This window comes from Puma concolor, chromosome D2 (assembly GCF_028749965.1).
Source record: "Puma concolor isolate L17-30 chromosome D2, mPumCon1.1.hap2, whole genome shotgun sequence".
NCBI lineage: Eukaryota > Metazoa > Chordata > Mammalia > Carnivora > Felidae > Puma > Puma concolor.
In genome coordinates this window covers 34,755,271-34,774,020 of record NC_141677.1, presented here as the reverse complement: position 1 = coordinate 34,774,020, position 18,750 = coordinate 34,755,271, and the positions used below count along the sequence as shown (strand labels likewise).

Genomic DNA, 18,750 nt, shown 5'->3' with positions numbered 1-18,750 from the left:
GAAAATGAATTGTGATGTATTCTTACAGTAGAATATTACTTGGCAATAAAAGAGAAGATCATGTGCAACAACATAAACGGATCTCAAAAACATGGCATTCAAAACCCCCAGTCTGGTCCCAGCCTTCATTAATTTCATAGACTTTTTCCCACTAATTACACCATGATATATCTGTTTTAACTCTGAAAGATTGTCAGTGGTCTTAGGTCAGAAGCACTAAAATTGTGACCTACCCCTTCCTTTTCTCATTATAGCAAAACTGGTCTGCTTTCTCTTCTAAAAAGTTCTTATTTTCTTGTTTCCAAACCTTTTCCCACACCATTCCTCCTACCTACAATAGCATTGTTGCTCATCTCTGCTTACCCAAACTCCCTTCTTTGAAGGAAAAGTTCAAACCTACAGTTACCTACCAAAATGCCTTCCTTCTTTGGGATCACCATGCATTCACTCTGGGTACCACACACTTGACATTCAGTCACAAAGATGCCCTGTATGGGTCTCTTTTTACCCATGTGTGTCTTCTCTTTCCAGTTACATTATCTGCTCCTTTAGGATGGAAACCATTTCCTTAGATGTTTTTACTTCACAAATTTCTCTGGTTGCTTGGTAGGTACTCAATATGCATATTGATCAACTGATTTAGCTTTCCTTTTATTTCTCAGTGATCTATGTAAATTCTAGAGTCTATTAAAGTTTTATACTTCTTACAGTAGCTTGTCCATTAGGGAGAGATTTCTTGGTTGTAGAGGCATCCCATGGACCAAGAGACCATTCACATTTGGCTGATGACCACTTGCTGCTTGACAGAGATTCATCTACATGTCAAAAGAAAATGTTACTTGTTATTGGTTGGTGAAGATACTTGCTTGGTTTCCCAACTTTGCCGAAAGATAATATTTTCAAATTAGGAGATCTGTACATTTTTCTCCTATGCCTTAACTTTTGTAATATCTTTCTCCAGTAGCCTAGCTGGGTCCCCAAGTCCACTGTTAAAATCACAAGTCAGAGTCCTTTTCTCTTCATTTTTAAATGACAGCAGGCAAGGGAAGCCTGATCAACTGAGATGAAAGCTGTTGACAGCCACTCTGATAAGGGATAGAGAACTTCATTACTATCATTATTTACATTAGAAAAGAAAACCAAAAAGAAAACAAAATATGAAACAAAAATAGAAAAAAAAAGTAAACTCTGATGTAATCTCTTTCACCATCAAACAATCTTCTACTCTGCACAAACATACTTTCTCTTTCACTACCCCTGGAGCAGTCAGCTATTGTCATTACCTAAAATCTGAAGACTTTTATTAGAAAGAGTTAATCTTATTTGTTCTAGTGTTATCAGGGTTTAATCTTCCTTGGACTGACATTGCCACCTTGAAGTGCTGTTGATTTTCTCTGTCAGATCATCAGTTCAGTGCCCTTTCTGGCTATCTCCTTTTCTGCTGTAGCATGCATTTTCCTCCTACTTTCTCTCAGGAATCTTTGAACTAACACTTCTCTTTCCTTTGGTCACTAGCAGCCAGAAACATTTAAGTTAACTATTCATAACTTAGGGTACCTAACCCATAGTCAGACCACTTACTTAAGCATGTTAGAAGTATTTTATTACCACCAAGAACATTAGTTTACCTGGTTAAGCCACCAATGTGATAAGATATGGATGGGCCTTGCTGATTTTATTTTTATGTAACACATTTGTAAATCCAGCAGGACAATATCAGCCAGTATACCAACAAAGCAAATACTAGATCTGGTAGTAAAACTCAGGGTTGATGAGCATGGCTCAAGGATTAGAATCCCCCACCCCTTTTTTTTTGGCCACAAGTAACACTGAAACTACCATGTAGGAATTGGGACTAGATGAGGCGATGTGAGACCAGGTTCATCAGCCTTCTGCAAGAAATGGCTGTCCTTATGTCTGTCCACAGATTTAATTGGGACTACTTTGTCCTTACTTTGGTTTGCTTTTTATGCCTCAGTTATTAATGAGTACTAAACACCCAAAAGGCAAAAAAGTTAACAGATTCAAATGTCAAAAATAAAAATCAGGCTGAGAGAAGAGAATAGGAGTCAAAATGGAGAAATTCAAAGCATAGGATGTTATCCTTTTCGTCATATCCTTTATTCTTCTCCCAAACAGACTTAGGCTAACCATATAGCTGATTCTACATTGCGTAACTTACGGGTGACTTTTTTAAAAAGCTATTAACCCTAATTTGCTATTAATTTTTTAAACTGAAATTAAACTTATAAGTGCAGAGTCACTGGATTATTGTGATAAACACATTACTGAAAAAAAGTTAAGTCATAAATAATAAAATTAAGGCAAATAACTCTGAGCAAACTTCTGGCAAGAACAGTCGTAGGTTCTCCAGTACATTCCCGTGTGGGGCTTACTGTATTTGAGGTGATGGACAGCACCTTCGACTGTGGCACTCGAGGTAAAACCAAGGGTTGTGGTTCACTCAGCACACAGGGGCTTTCTGAAACTGGTCTGGTGTTTGCAACATTACTCTCATCATCTGAACAAAGGAATAGAATCTGTTACCCATGGATATCTTCAGACCCACAACAAAACTGAAAAATAATCTTCCCTGAGAATTCATAATCTCAAGATAAGCTTCATGCATTTTTGCAGCCCAACTTAATACCACCTGCATGGTTCAAAAAACAAAACAAAAACAAAAAACAACCCTCAAATTAAGTTAAGTGGTTTCCAAGGCTGGTGATACCTACTTGTACCTGGCAGAAGGAAAAACAACTCCAGAGCAAAGCTGTCCAATAGAACATTTGGAGTTGATGGAAATACTCTACATAGGCACTGTCCAATATAATGGCCTCCAGGCACATGTGGCTCTAAAGCCCTTAAATCTGGCTAGTGTTATAACCAAGAAGAATTGGAAAAGAAAAAAACTACAGAAGAGAACTAGAATTGCTAAAATTAAAAACAGAATTAATAGATTAGATACTGCTGAAGACAGAATTAGTGAACTAGAAGAAAAATGTGAAGAAATAATTCTGAATTCAGCACAGAGGAAAAATGAAAAATATGAACTACACACTAAAAAGATAATTTTACTGTATGTAAATTATAACAATTTTAAAAATGGATAAAGAAAACCACAATGAAACTTCCTTTTACGTGTTGTCAAAAAATTAAACATTGATTAGTAAGTACTGATGAGACTGTACACAGGAACTTGTGTACTTGTTAATGGGCATACAGAACTGGTACAATCACTTTGGATAATTTGATGTTATCTAGTAAGTTGATGATGCATATTCTCTATGACCCAGAAAACTGTATTCCTTGGTATATACCCTAGAGGAAATCTTACACATGTGTACTAGGAGAAATGTTCAAGATTGTTTATAGCATCATTGATCATAATTTCAAAACACTGGATTTGGGGATTTTAGCACTTCTCATCATCAGTTATAGCTCCAAAGCTCAACTCAAGATGAGGAATCATGTTTCTGAGTAGAATTGACATGCACTCTGGGTCTTCATTGTTTCTAAATCACTTCCATTATCATCATTTGGTTTCCTGCTCTGGTTTAATTCAGAGAAAGTATATCTTTTCTTGACAAAAATGTCCAGCGAAGCTTGTTTCTGCATTAGCAAATTAGGGTTAATAGTAACAATAATTATTCATTTTAATTATTAGGTTTGGTTTTAAAATATTCTTTCAAAAAAAGGGGGGTGCCTGGGTGGCTCAGTTGGTTAAGCATCTGACTCCTGATTTCAGCTCAGATCATGATCTTGTGTTTCACAGAGCCAAGCAGGCTCTGTGCTGACCATGTGGAGCCTGCTTGGGATTCATTCTCATTCTCTCTCTCCCTTCCCCTAACCCCCTCTCAAAATGAATACATAAATACTAAAAAAATAAAATATTCTTTCATAATTTGGATTTTTTTTTAAATTTTTTTTTCAACGTTTATTTATTTTTGGGACAGAGAGAGACAGAGCATGAACGGGGGAGGGGCAGAGAGAGAGGGAGACACAGAATCGGAAACAGGCTCCAGGCTCTGAGCCATCAGCCCAGAGCCTGATGCGGGGCTCGAACTCACGGACCGCGAGATCGTGACCTGGTTGAAGTCGGACGCTTAACCGACTGTGCCACCCAGGCGCCCCTAATTTGGATTTTTACAATGGCCTGATTAAAAGTTAAATGACTAGAGTGAGTAGGGGCACCTTAACTCAGTCCGTTAAGCATCTGACTCTTGATTTCGACTCATGTTACGATCTCCTGGTTTGTGAGTTCGAGTCTTGTGTTGGGCTCTGCACAGACGGTGTGGAGTCTGCTTGGGATTCTCTCTCTCTCTCTCTCTCTCTCTCTCTCTCTCTCTCTCTCTCCCTGCCCCTCCCTCCTCTCAAAATAAGCAAACTTAAAAAGAAGTTTAAATGACTGTGAAAACAACAAGTTACAAAAATAAATGTTTACATTTCCTCAAGGTTTTACATACTTTTGGGTTACAGTTGACAAACCTTAAAATACCACAAGTTGTCAAATGGTCCTATGCAGTTTGGCTTTGTTCCTCATGGAGGGGTAGAAAAAGTTGCTTTAGTAGTAGGGATAGGTTTGTACCAGCACCTGTAGGTTGGCTCTGATATCAACTAACCAACTGGTCCACACCAAAGCCAAAAATGCAAGAGTTATTTCCATACTTCAAGATGTTATTTTTAAAAAGTAATGATAATATGTAACATTTATTATACTCTTACATATTCCAGTAACTATTTTATATCCTCTAATATAACTCATTTATTCCTTACAGAACCCTATGAGAATTAGTATCATACTAATATAAAGAAACTTAATCACACATATACAGAGTCTCTAGAAGTATACATAGCCACATCCACACATTTACATATGGTTTATGGCTGCATTCAAGGGCAGAGCTGAGTAATTGCAACAGCCCAACCTTGGTAAATTGTGAAAGGTGAAATGAAAGTTTTCTCTGATATCTCAATGCTTGATACTGAAAAATTGAAAGCGTTTCTTTTTTTTTTTTTTGTGATGAAAATCTTTATATATATATTTTTTTAATATATGAAATTTATTGTCAAATTGGTTTCCATACAACACCCAGTGCTCATCCCAAAAGGTGCCCTCCTCAATACCCATCACCCACCCTCCCCTCCCTCCCACCCCCCATCAACCCTCAGTTTGTTCTCAGTTTTTAAGAGTCTCTTATGGAAAGCGTTTCTTTATTTATCACCAGTGTTTATTATTGAGTTGCCTGGCTGGTTCAGTCAGTACAGCATGCCACTCTTGATCTCAGATCGTGAGGTCAAGCCCCACATTGGTCATGAAGCCTACTTAAAATTTAAGAAAAAAAGTATTTATTATTATTGCAGTTTGGATATGACTGTGGACTTTATAATTTATGTCATATTATCAAAACCTTAAACTCATAAACCAGTTAGTTTTTTTATTTTGTTTTCTTTTGTTTTTAGAGACAGTGGGGGAAGTGCAGAGAGAGGGAGAGAGAGTCTCAAGCAGCTCCATACCCAGCACGGAGCCCAACATGGGGCTCAATCTCACCACCCTGAGATTATGACCTGAGCCAAATATCAAGAGTCGGATGCTTAACCAACTGAGCCACGAGGTGCCCCTTAACTAGTTATTTTTTTTTTAATTATTTTTTTTTCAACGTTTGTTTATTTTTGGGACAGAGAGAGACAGAGCATGAACGGGGGAGGGGCAGAGAGAGAGGGAGACACAGAATCGGAAACAGGCTCCAGGCTCTGAGCCATCAGCCCAGAGCCCGACGCGGGGCTCGAACTCACGGAGCGCGAGATCGTGACCTGGCTGAAGTCGGACGCTTAACCGACTGCGCCACCCAGGCGCCCCTTTACTAGTTATTTTTTAAAGGGTGTTGGTTCTAAACTCTAATACTAGCTTTAAAAGAGAACTTGACAAGCATACAACAGAGTGGCTTAAAAAAGAACCCACATAGGGGCGCCTGGGTGGCGCAGTCGGTTAAGCGTCCGACTTCAGCCAGGTCACGATCTCACGGTCCATGAGTTCGAGCCCCGCGTCAGGCTCTGGGCTGATGGCTCAGAGCCTGGAGCCTGTTTCCGATTCTGTGTCTCCCTCTCTCTCTGCCCCTCCCCCGTTCATGCTCTGTCTCTCTCTGTCCCAAAAATAAATAAAAAACGTTGAAAAAAAATTTAAAAAAAAAAAAAAAAAGAACCCACATAGACAGTATCAAATATAGCAAACATGGAGCAACTGGAACTCTCATGCAGTACTGAAGAGCATAAATAGATGCAACCACTTTGGAAAGTTTTTTGACAGTAGCCACTGAAGTTGAAATAGCATGTTTTATGACCCATTTGTGCTACTTTTAGTCATGTATTACATGCATAAAAGACACATACAAAAACATTCCTGCCAACACTATATGCTGGTAAACTGCAAACTACTCAAATGCCCATCAACAGTAAAATGTGATACAGTCATACAGTAGAATATAACAATGAAAATATTGGGGCACCTGAGTGGCTCAGTTGATTGAGCATCTGACTTTGGCTCAGGTCATGATCTCATGGTTCATGGGTTCAAGCCCCATGTCAGGCTCTGTGTTAACAGGTCAGAGCCTGGAGCCTGCTTCGGATTCTGTGTGTCCCTCTCTCTCTGTTCCTCCCCTGCTCATGCTCTGTCTCTCTCTCTCTGGCAGGTAGGAGGGAGGAGAGAGTGGATGATGGGTATTGAGGAGGGCACCTGTTGGGATGAGCACCGGGTGTTGTATGGAAGCCAATTTGACAATAAATTTCATATTTAAAAAAAAAAAAGGAAAAACAGAAAAAAATGAATAAAATTATTTCTCCATCAAAAAAATAAAATAGAGGGGCGCCTGGGTGGCGCAGTCGGTTAAGCGTCCGACTTCAGCCAGGTCACGATCTCGCGGTCCGTGAGTTCGAGCCCCGCGTCGGGCTCTGGGCTGATGGCTCAGAGCCTGGAGCCTGTTTCCGATTCTGTGTCTCCCTCTCTCTCTGCCCCTCCCCCATTCATGCTTTGTCTCTCTCTGTCCCAAAAATAAATAAAAAACGTTGAAAAAAAAATTTAAAAAAATAATAAAATAGAAAAATAAAAAATAAAAATTACCCCCAAAATTAAAAAAAATAAAGATCAAAAAATGTTTAAAAAAAACAATGAAAATATTACTACAAGCAAAACAGTTGAATTTAGCAATGTTGAGTTTAAAAAGACAGATGCAGAATAGTATATACTATAGCAATCCATTCTTATAAAGTTATAAAACAGACAAAATTAATCCTAATAGGATAGGGTTACTCTTCGGGATGTAGAAGTTCAGTAAGTGACTGAGAGAAAGCACGAGAGGGGTTTGTGAAGTGTTGGTAACATTTTATTCTTGGTCTGGGCACTGGTCATATATGTGGATTCATTTTTTTTTTTTTTACTTGAAGTATAGTTGACACATGAGTTTCAGGTGTACAACACAATGATTTGACAATTATGTACATTTCAGAATTCTTGCTACTGATGCATAGTTACCATCTCTTACCAAAATTGTTACTATATTTTGAATATATTCCCTATACTGTACTTTCATCCCAGTGACTTATTGTATAACTGGCAGTTTGTATCTCTTAATCTTCCCCACCTATTTCATTTATCCCCCCACCACCCTTCCCTCTGGCAACCACTAGTTTGTTCTCTGTTAGTCTGTTTTTATTTCCCTTACTTTTCCCCTTTTATTTCCCTTTCCCATTTATTTTTTTTTTAATATTTATTTTGAGAGAGAAAGAGCAAGAGTGGGGTAAGAGCAGAGAAAGAGGCGGAGAGAGATAATCCCAAGCAGGCTCTGTGCTATCAGTGCAGAGCCTGACACAGGGCTTGAACTCACAAACAGTGACATTATGACCTAAGCTGAAATCAAGTGTCAGACACTTAACTGACTGAGCCACGCAGGCACCCCTATTTTGTTTTTTAGATTACACTTAGAAGTGAAACCATGGTATTTGTGTTTTTCTATCTTATTTAACTTAGCATAATACTTTTTAGGACCATCCATGTTGTTGGGAATGGCAAGATTTCTTTCTTTTTTTTCAATGGTTATTTATTTTTGAGAGACAGTGAGACAGCACATGAGCCAGGGAGGGACAGAGAGAGAGGGAGACACAGAATCTGAAACAGGCTCCAGGCTCTGAGCTGTCAGAACAGAGTCCAACACGGAACTCAAATTCACAAACTGCGAGATCATGACCTGAGCCGAAGTTGGACGCTTAACCGACTGAGCCACACAGGTGTCCCCAAGGTTTCATTTTTATGGCTGAATAATACTCCATTGTGTACATATACTACATTTTCTTTACCCATTCATCTATCAGTGTATACTTAGGCTGCTTCCATATCTAGGCTGTTGTAAATAATGTTGCAGTAAACATAACAGTTCATATATCTTTTCAAATTAGATACTCATTTTCTTTTGCTAAATACCCAGAAGTAGAATTACTGGATTACATGGTACTCTCTTTTTATTTTTTTTTTAGGAATCTCCATACTGTTTTCCATAGTGGCTACACCAATTTATATTTTCACCAACAATGCACATGTGTTTCCTTTTCTTTACATCCTTGCCAATACTTGTTATTTCGTGTTTTTTTTTTTTATTTTGAAAAATAATTTATGTGCCTGATGTGGAGCTCCAACTCAACCCTGAGGTCAAGAGTCTCATGCTGTACTGAATGATCTAGCCAGATAACCCAGCTCTTGTCTTTAGATACTAGCCATTCTGACTGGTGTGAGGTGATATCTCATTGTGGTTTTGATTTGCATTTCCCTAATGACTAGTGATACTGAGCATCTTTTCATGTGTCTGTTGGCCATCTGTAGGTCTTTGGAAAAATGTGTATTCAGGTCCTCTACCCATTTTTAAATCGTAGTTTTTTTGTTTGGTGTTGTATGAGTTCTTTGTATATTTTGGATATTAATCTGTTACTGGATATCATTTGTAAATATCTTCTCCTATTCAGTAGGTTGCCTTTTCAGGTTTTTTTGTCTTGTTTTGTTTTTGATGGTTTCTTTGCTGTGCAAAAGCTTCTTAGTTGATATACTCTCATTTTGTTTAGTTTTGGTTTTGTTTCCCTTGCCTGTGGAGACATATCCAAAAATATTGCTAAGGTTGATGTCCATGAGTTTACTGCCTGTGTTTTCTTTTAGTAGTTTTATGTTTTCAATTCTTATGCTTACATCTTTAATCCATGGAGTTCATTTTTGTGTATGCTGTAAGTGGTCTCATTTCAATCTTTCACATATTGCTGTCCAGCTTTTCCAACACCATTTATTGAAGAGACTCTCTTTCCTACGTTGTATATTCTTGTCTCCTTTGTCATAGATTAACTGACCATATAAACATGGGTTTATTTCTGGGCTCTTAATTCTGTCTCATTGATCTATGTGTCTGTTTTTGTGATAGTACCATACTGTTTTGATTACTGTGGCTTTATAGTATAAATAGAATTCTGATATTGTGATACCTCCCACTTTGTTCTTTTTCAAGATTGTTTGGGCTATTCAGGGCTTTCTGTGGTTCCATCCAAATTTAGGATTTTTCATTCTACTTCTGTGAATAATGCTATTGGTATTTTGACAGGGATTGCATTGAATCTGAAGATTAATTTGTGTAGTATGGATATTTTAACAAAATTAATTCTTGCAGTCCAGGATCATATTATATCTTTCCATTTAAATGTATAGTCTTCAATTTCTTTCATTATTGTCTTACAGTTTTCAAAATACAAGTCCTTCACCTCCCTCATTAAATTTATTCCTATGTATTTTTTTTATTTAAATGGAATTTTTTTCTTAACTTCTCATTCTGCTATTTTGTTTTTGTTTTGTTTTTCATTCTGCTGTTTGGTTATTAGTGTATAAAAATGTAACAGGTTTCTGTGTGTTGATTCTGTATCTTGTAAATTTACTGAATTCGTGTATTCTAACAGTTTTTTGCTGGAGTCTTTAGGGTTGTTACTTTTTTATTATTATTTGTAATATGTCATCTGCAAATAGTGACAGTTTTCCCATTCCAATTTGGATGCCTTTCCCCCCCTTGTCTGATGCTGTGGGTAGGACTTCCAGTACTATGTTGAATAAAAGTGGTGAGAATGGACATCTTTGTCTTGTTTCTGATCTTAGAGGGAAAGCTTTCATATTTTTATCATTGAATATGATGTTAGCTATGGGTTTGACATATATGGTGTTTATTTTTTTGAGGTATGTTTCTTCTGTACCCACTTTGTTGAGAGTTTTTATCATGAATGGATGTTCTATTTTGTCAAATGCTTTTTCTACATCTATTGAGATGATCATATGATTTTTATCCTCTATCTTGCCAATGTGTTGTACCACGTCGATTTGTGGATGTTGAACCATCCTTGCATCATTGGAATAAATCCCACTTGATTTTGGTGAATGGTTCTTTTACTGTATTTTCAAATGTTTATTTATTTTAAGAGAGCACATGAGCTGGGGAGTGGCAGAGAAAGAGGATAAGAGAATCCCAAGGATCTGTGTTGTCAGCGCACAGCCCCACGTGGGACTTGGTCTCACAAACAGATCATGACCTGAGCTGAAATTAAAAGTTGGACACTCAGCCAACTGAGCCACCCAGGTGCCCCTCTTTTCATGTATTTTTTAATATGAAATGTATTGTCAAATTGGTTTCCATACAACACCCAGTGCTCATCCCAACAGGTGCCCTCCTCAATACCTGTCACCCACCCTTCTATCCCTCCCACCCCCATCCACCCTCAGATTGTTCTCAGTTTTTAAGAGTCTCTTATGTTTTGGATCCCTCCCTCTCTAACTTTTTTTTTCCTTCCCTTCTTCCATGGTCTTCTGTTAAGTTTCTCAGGATCCACATGAGAGTGAAAACATATGGTATCTGTCTTTCTCTGTATGACTTATTTCACTTAGCATCACACTCTCCATTTCCATCCACATTGCTACAAAAGGCCATATTTCATTCTTTCTCATTGCCATGTAGTATTCCATTGTGCATATAAACCACAATTTCTTTATCCATTCATCAGTTGATGGACATTTAGGCCCTTTCCATAATTTGGCTATTGCTGAAAGTGCTGCTATAAACGTTGGGGTACAAGTGCTCCTATGCATCAGCACTCCTGTATCCCTTGGGTAAATTCCTAGCAGTGCTATTGCTGGGTCATAGGATCGATCTATTTTTAATTTTTTGAGGAACCTCCACACTGTTTTCCAGAGCAGTTACACCAGTTTGCATTCCGACCAACAGTGCAAGAGGGTTCCCGTTTCTCCACATCCTCTCCAGCATCTATAGTCTCCTGATTTGTTCATTTTAGCCACTCTGACTGGCGTGGGGTGATATCTGAGTGTGGTTTTGATTTGTATTTCCCTGATGAGGAGCAACGTTGAGCATCTTCTCATGTGCCTGTTGGCCATCTGGATGTCTTCTTTAGAGAAGTGTCTATTCATGTTTTCTGCCCATTTCTTCACTGGATTACTTGTTTTTTGAGTGTGGAGTTTGGTGAGTTCTTTATAGATTTTGGATACTAACCCTTTGTCCGGTATGTCATTTGCAAATATCTTTTCCCATTCCGTTGGTTGCCTTTTAGTTTTGTTGGTTGTTTCCTTTGCTGTGCAGAAGGTTTTATCTTCATGAGGTCCCAATAGTTCATTTTTGCTTTTAATTCCCTTGCCTTTGGAAATGTTTCAAGTAAGAAATTGCTGTGGCTGAGGTCAGAGAGGTCTTTTCCTGCTTTCTCCTCTAGGGTTTTGATGGTTTCCTGTCTCACATTCAGGTCCTTTATCCATTTTGAGTTTCTTTTTGTGAATGGTGTAAGAAAGTGGTCCAGTTTCATTCTTCTGCATGTTACTGTCCAGTTCTCCAGAGAGTTTTTTCCATTGGATATTCTTTTCTGCTTTGTCAAAGATTAGTTGGCCATACTTTTGTGGAGTCTCTATTCTATTGCATTGGTCTATGTGTCTGTTTTTGTGCCAATACCATGCTGTCTTCAAGATTACAGCTTTGTACTAGAGGCTAAAGTCTGGGATTGTGATGCCTCCCACTTTGGTCTTCTTCTCCAATATTACGTTGGTTATTCGGGGTATTTTATGGTTCCATACAAGTTTTAGGATTGCTTGTTCTAGCTTCAAGAAGAATGCTGGTGCAATTTTGATTGGGATTGCATTGAATGTGTAGATAGCTTTGGGTAGTATTGACATTTTAACAATATTTATTCTTCCAATCCATGAGCACAGAATGTTTTCCATTTCTTTATATCTTCTTCAATTTCCTTCATAAGCGTTCTATAGTTTTCAGCATACAGGTCTTTTATATCTTTGGTTAGGTTTATTCTTAGGTATTTTATGCTTCTTGGTGCAATTGTGAATGGTATCAGTTTCTTTATTTGTCTTTCTGTTGCTTCATTATTAGTGTATAAGAATGCAACTGATTTCTGTACATTGATTTTGTATCCTGCAACTTTGCTGAATCATGTATCCGTTCTAGCAGACTTTTGGTGGAGTCTATCGGATTTTCCATGTATAGTATCATGTCATCTGCAAAAAGTGAAAACTTGACTTCATCTTTGCCAATCTATGCCTTTGATTTCCTTTTGTTGTCTGATTGCTGATGCTAGAACTTCCAACACTATGGTAAACAACAGCGGTGAGAGTGGACATCCCTGTCGTGTTCCTGATCTCAGGGGGAAAGCTCTGTTTTTCCCCATTGAGGATGATATTAGTTGTGGGCTTTTCATAGATGGCTTTTATGATGTTTAAGTATGTTCCTTCTATCCAGACTTTCTTGAGGGTTTTTATTAAGAAAGGATGCTGAATTTTGTCAAATGCTCTTTCTGCATCCATTGACAGGATCATATGGTTATTTTCTTTTCTTTTATTAATGTGATGTATCACATTGTTTGATTTGCAAATGTTGAACCAGCACTGCAGCCCAGGAATGAATCCCACTTGATCATGGTGAATAATTATTTTTATATGCTGTTGAATTCTATTTGCTAGTATCTTATTGAGAATTTTTGCATTCATATTCATCAGGGATATTGGCCTGTAGTTCTCTTTTTTTACTGGGTCTCTGTCTGGTTTAGGAATCAAAGTAATACTGGCTTCATAGAATAAGTCTGGAAGTTTTCCTTCCCTTTCTATTTTTTGGAACAGCTTGAGAAGGATAGGTGTTACCTCTGCTTTAAATGTCTGGTAGAATTCCCCAGGGAAGCCATCTGGTCCTGGACTCTTATTTGTTGGGATATTTTTGATAACTGATTCAATTTCTTTGCTGGTTATGGGTCTGTTCAAGTTTTCTATTTCTTCCTGTTTGAGTTTTAAAAATGTGTGGGTGCTTAGGAATTTATCCATTTCTTCCAGGTTGTCCAGTTTGTTGGCATATAATTTTTTATAGTATTCCCTGATAATTGCTTGTATTTCTGAGGGATTGGTTGTAATAAATCCATTTTTACTCATGATTTTATCTATTTGGGTCATCTCCCTTTTCTTTTTGAGAAGCCTGGCTAGAGGTTTATCAATTTTGTTTATTTTTTCAAAAAACCAACTCTTGGTTTCATTGATCTGCTCTACAGTTTTTTTTAGATTCTATATTGTTTATTTCTGCTCTGATCTTTATTATTGCTCTTCTTCTGGGTTTGGGGTGTCTTTACTGTTCTGCTTCTATTTCCTTTCAGTGTGCTGTTAGATTTTGTATTTGGGATTTTTCTTGTTTCTTGAGATAGGCCTGGATTGCTATGTATTTTCCCCTCAGGACTGCTGCATCCCAAAGCATTTGGATTGTTGTGGTTTCATTTTCATTTGTTTCCATATATTTTTAAATTTCTTCTCTAATTTCCTGGTTGACCCATTCATTCTTTAGTAGGGTGTTCTTTAACCTCCATGCTTTTGGATGTTTTCCAGAATTTTTCCTGTGGTTGATTTCAGGTTTCATAGCATTGTGGTCTGAAAGTGTGCATGGTATGATCTCAATTCTTTTATAGTTATGAAACGCTGTTTTGTGACCCAGTATGTGATCTATCTTGGAGAATGTTCCATATGCACTCAAGAAGAAAGTATATTTTGTTGCTTTGGGATGCAGAGTTCTAAATATATCTGTCAAGTCCATCTGATCCAGTGTATCAGTCAGGGCCTTTGTTTCTTTATTGATCCTGTGTCTAGATGATCTATCCATTGTTGTAAGTGGAGTATTAAAGTCCCCTGAAATTACCACATTCTTATCAATAAGGTTGCTTATGTTTGTGATTAATTGTTTTATATATTTGGGGGCTCCCGTATTTGGCGCATAGACATTTATAATTGTTAGCTCTTCCTGATGGATAGTCCCTGTAATTATTATATAATGCCCTTCTTCATCTCTTGTTACAGCCTTTAATTTAAAGTCTAGTTTGTCTGATATAAGTATGGCTACTCCAGCTTTCTTTTGACTTCCAGTAGCATGATGAATAGTTCTCCATCCTCTCACTTTCAATCTGAAGGTGTCCTCAGGTCTAAAATGAGTCTCTTATAGACAGCAAATAGATGGGTCTTGTTTTTTTAATCCATTCTGATACTGTATGTCTTTTGGTTGGGGCATTTAGTCCACTTACATTCATTGTTATTATTGAAAGATATGGGTTTAGAGTCATTGTGATGTCTGTAGATTTCATGCTTGTAGTGATGTCTCTGGTATTTTGTGGTCCTTGTAACATTTCACTCACAGAATCCCCCTTAGGATCTCTTGTAGGGCTGGTTTAGTGGTGATGAATTCCTTCAGTTTTTGTTTGTTTGGGAAGACCTTTATCTCTCCTTCTATTCTAAATGACAGATTTGCTGGATAGAGGATTCTCAGCTGCATATTTTTTCTGTTCATCACATTGAAGATTTCCTGCCATTCCTTTCTGGCCTGCCAAGTTTCAGTAGATAGGTCTGCCACTAGTCTTATGGGTCTCCCTTTGTAGGTTAGAGCCTGTTGTTTTTTTTTTTTTTTTTTAATTTTTTTTAACGTTTATTTTATTTTTGAGACAGAGAGAGACAGAGCATTAACGGGGGAGGGTCAGAGAAAGAGGAAGACACAGAATCCGAAACAGGCTCCAGGCTCTGAGCTGTCAGCACAGAGTCTGACCCAGGGCTCAAACTCATGGACCGTGAGATCGTGACCTGAGCCGAAGTCGGACGCTTAACCGACTGAGCCACCCAGGCGCCCCTAGAGCCTGTTTATCCCTAGCTGCTTTCAGAATTTTTTCTTTTCCTTGTGCTTTGCCAATTTCACTATGATATGTCATGCAGAAGATCGATTCAAGTTATGTCTGAAGGGAGTTCTCTGTGCCTTTTGGATTTCAATGCCTTTTTCCTTCCCCACACCAGGGAAGTCTCAGCTATGATTTGTTTAGGTACACCTTCAGCCCCTTTCTCTCTCTCTTCCTCTTCTGGAATTCCTGTTATACGGATATTGTTACGTTTGATTGCATCACTTAGTTCTCTAATTCTCCCCTCATACTCCTGGATTTTTTTTTATCTTTCTTTTTCTCAGCTTCCTCTTTTTCCATAATTGTATCTTCTAAGTCACCTATTCTCTCCTCTGCCTCCTCAATCCAAGCTGTGGTCGCCTCCATTTTATTTTGCACATCATTTATACTATTTTTTAGCTCCTCATGACTATTTTTTAGTCCTTGATCTCTGTAGCAATAGATTCTCTGCTGTCCTCTATACTTTTTTCAAGCCCAGCGATTAATTTTATGACTATTATTCTAAATTCTTGTTCCGTTATATTGCTTAAATCGTTTTTGATGAATTCGTTAGCTGTCGCTACTTCCTGGAGTTTCTTTTGAGGAGAATTCTTCCATTTCGTCATCTTGGGTAGTCCCTGGGGTAGCTCCAAACTGCAGGGCACTTCCCCTGTACTGTCCAGAGTACAGTGGGCGGGGCTGCAGTCAGACCCAATGTCTGCTCCCAGCCCACTGCTGGGGCCACAATCAGACTGGTGCGTACCTTATCTTCTCCTCTCCCAGGGGAAGGACTCACTGTGGAGTAGTGTGGCTCCCGTCTGGGCTACTTGCACACTGCCAGGCTTGTGGTGCTGCTTCGATGGGATTAAAGGTTTATCAATTTTAATTTTCAAAGAAACAGCCCTTAGTTTCAGTGATCTTTTCTAATGATTTGTAGTCTCTAATTCATTTGTTTCTACTTTGAGCATGATTATTTTCTTCCTTCTGCTAACTCTGGGCTTTGTTCTACTTTTTCTAGTTCCTTTATTTGTAAAATTTGAAAGTTTGAGACTTTTCTTGGCTTTTGAGATAGCCCTGTATTGCTATAACCTTCCCTCTTGGAAGCACTTTTGCTGTGTCCCAAAGATTTTGAACCATCGTGTTTCCATTTTCATTCGTATCCAGGTATTTTTTGATTTCCTCTTCAATTTTTTTCATTGACCCATTTGGGCTGTTTAGTAATATGTTGTTTAGCCTCCACGTGTTTGTATTTCTTCCTGTTTTTTTCTTGTAATTGATTTCTCATTTCATACCATTGTGATTGGAAAAGATACTTGATATTATTTAAATGTTAAATTTATTGAGACTGATTTTGTGGACTAACATGATCTATCTTTGAGAATGTTCCATGTACACTTGTTTTATGTGTATTCTGTTTTTGGATGGAATCTTCTGTATATATCTGTTAACTCTATCATGTGTGATGTATCATCCAAAGCCACTGTTTTCTTATTGATCTGCTATCTAAATGATATATACATAAATAGATATGGGATGTTAAATTCCCCTCATATTATTGTATTATACTGTACATTTCTACCTTTATGTTTGTTAATATTTGCTTCATATATTTAGGTGATCCTATATTGGATGTGTAGATATTTACAATTGTTATATTCTCTTGTTGGATTGATCCCTTCATTATTATGTAATGCTCCTTTTTGTTTTAAAATTTTTTAACGTTTTTATTCACTTTTTGAGAAACAGAGACTGTGAGCGGGGGAGGGACAGAGAGAGAGGGAGATACACATCCGAAGCAGTCTCCAGGCTCTGAGCTGTCAGCACAGACCCTGATGCAGGGCTCGAAACCAGAAACTGTGCGATCGTGACCTGAGCCAAAGTCTGTCGCCCAACAGACTGAGCCACCCAGGTGCCCCTATACTCTTTGTTTCAAAGTCTCTTTTGTCTGATGTAAGTGTAGCTACTCCAAGTTTCTTGTGGTTTCCATTTGCATGAAATATCTTTTTCTATCCCTTCACTTTTAATATCTGTGTGTCCTTAAATCTAAAGTGAGTTTCTTTTAGGCAGCATACATATGCGGCTTGTTTTTTTTATCCAGTCACCAAATTTTATTTTTGAGAGAGAGCCTGAGTGGGGGAGGGGCAGAGAGAGAGGGGGATGGAGGATCCAAAGCGGGTGCTGTGCTGACAGCAGTGAGCCTGATGCCAGGCTCAAACTCATGAACTGTGAGATCATGACCTGAGCTGAAGTTGTACGCTCAACCAACTGAGCCACTAGGTACCCCTAGTCACCAAATTTCTTTTGATTGGAGCATTTAGTCCATTTACTTAAAGTAATTATTGGTAGATATATACTTATGGCCATTTTGTTAATTGTATTCTTGTTATTTTTGCATTCTTTCCTGTTCTTTTCTTCTTTTTTTGCTCTCTTCCCTTGTGGTTTGATGACTTCCATTATTGTTATTTTTGGATTCCTTTCTGTTTTATGTGTGTGTATCTGTCATAGGTTGTCAATGTGACATCTATAACATCCTATGTATATATAGTAGTCTATATTAAGTTGATGGTTGCTTAACTTTGAATACATTCTAAAAGCACTAGATTTTTATTCCTTCATGTTTTATGTATATGATATCATATTTAAGTCTTTTTATTTGGTGTATCTTAACCAACTTTTATAGGTATAATACAAGTTACTACTTATACTAGCTTTATAAGTGATTGATTACTACCATTACTATATGTTTGCTTTTAATAGTAAAATATTTTTCCTTTCGAAATTTTCTTCTACTTATGGCCTTTTCATTTCCACTTAAAGTGCCTTTAACATTCTTTGTAAGGCTGGTTTAGTAGTGATGAACTCTAACTTTTGTTTGTCTGGGAAACTCTTTCTGAATGATAACCCTGCCAGGTAGTATATTCTTGATTGTAGGTTATTCATTTCAGCACTTTGAATATATTATGCCACACCCTTCTGGTTTGCAGAGTTCCTACTAAAAAAATCAGCTGATAGCCTTATGAGGTTTCTCTTGTATGTAACTGTTACCTTTTCTCTTGATGCTTTTAAGATTCTTTGTCTTTAATTTTTGCCATTTTAATTATTATGTGTCTTGGTGTGGACTTCCTTAAGTTCATCATATTTGAGTTTTTCTGCAATTCCTGGGCCTGGATCTTTGTTTCCTTCCCAAGATTAGGGACGTTTTGGCTATTATTTCTTCAAATAAGTTTTCTACTGTCTTCTCTCTCTCGCTCTCTCTCTCTCTCTCTTCTTCTGTGACCCCTGCAATGTGAATGTCATTACACTTAGTATTATCATGGAGGTTTCTTAACCTAGTCTCTTTTTAAAATTCTTTTTTCTTTTTGCTGTTCAGTTTGGTTACTTTCCAAACCCTGTCTTCCAGATCACTGAACCATTCTCCTGCATCCTCTAATCTGCTGTTGATTCCCTCTGGTGTATTTTTCACTTCAGTTACTGCATTTTTCAATCTGTTTCTTTTATATTTTCTAT

General features: G+C 37.7%; 2 protein-coding genes across 9 annotated transcripts in view; one reads left to right on the top strand and one right to left on the bottom strand.

Annotated features, from left to right (window-relative positions):
* Positions 1-18,750, bottom strand: part of FAM149B1 (family with sequence similarity 149 member B1) — a 96,696-nt gene that overhangs the window by 9,137 nt on the left and 68,809 nt on the right. For 6 of the 8 annotated variants that reach the window (XM_086679969.1, XM_086679971.1, XM_086679972.1 and 3 more), the window contains 2 exons: positions 2,397-2,521; positions 709-815 (listed from right to left, as the gene is read on the bottom strand). The exons of 1 other annotated variant lie outside the window; for it this stretch is intronic. In XM_086679969.1, the coding sequence (XP_086536095.1) occupies positions 709-815; positions 2,397-2,521 (232 nt within the window). The remainder of the gene's footprint in view (positions 1-708; positions 816-2,396; positions 2,522-18,750) is intronic. One more of the 8 variants, XM_086679970.1, reaches the window with a different exon arrangement.
* DNAJC9 (DnaJ heat shock protein family (Hsp40) member C9) overlaps positions 1-18,750 on the top strand; it is a 100,660-nt gene that overhangs the window by 17,245 nt on the left and 64,665 nt on the right. The gene's annotated exons all lie outside the window — the stretch shown is intronic.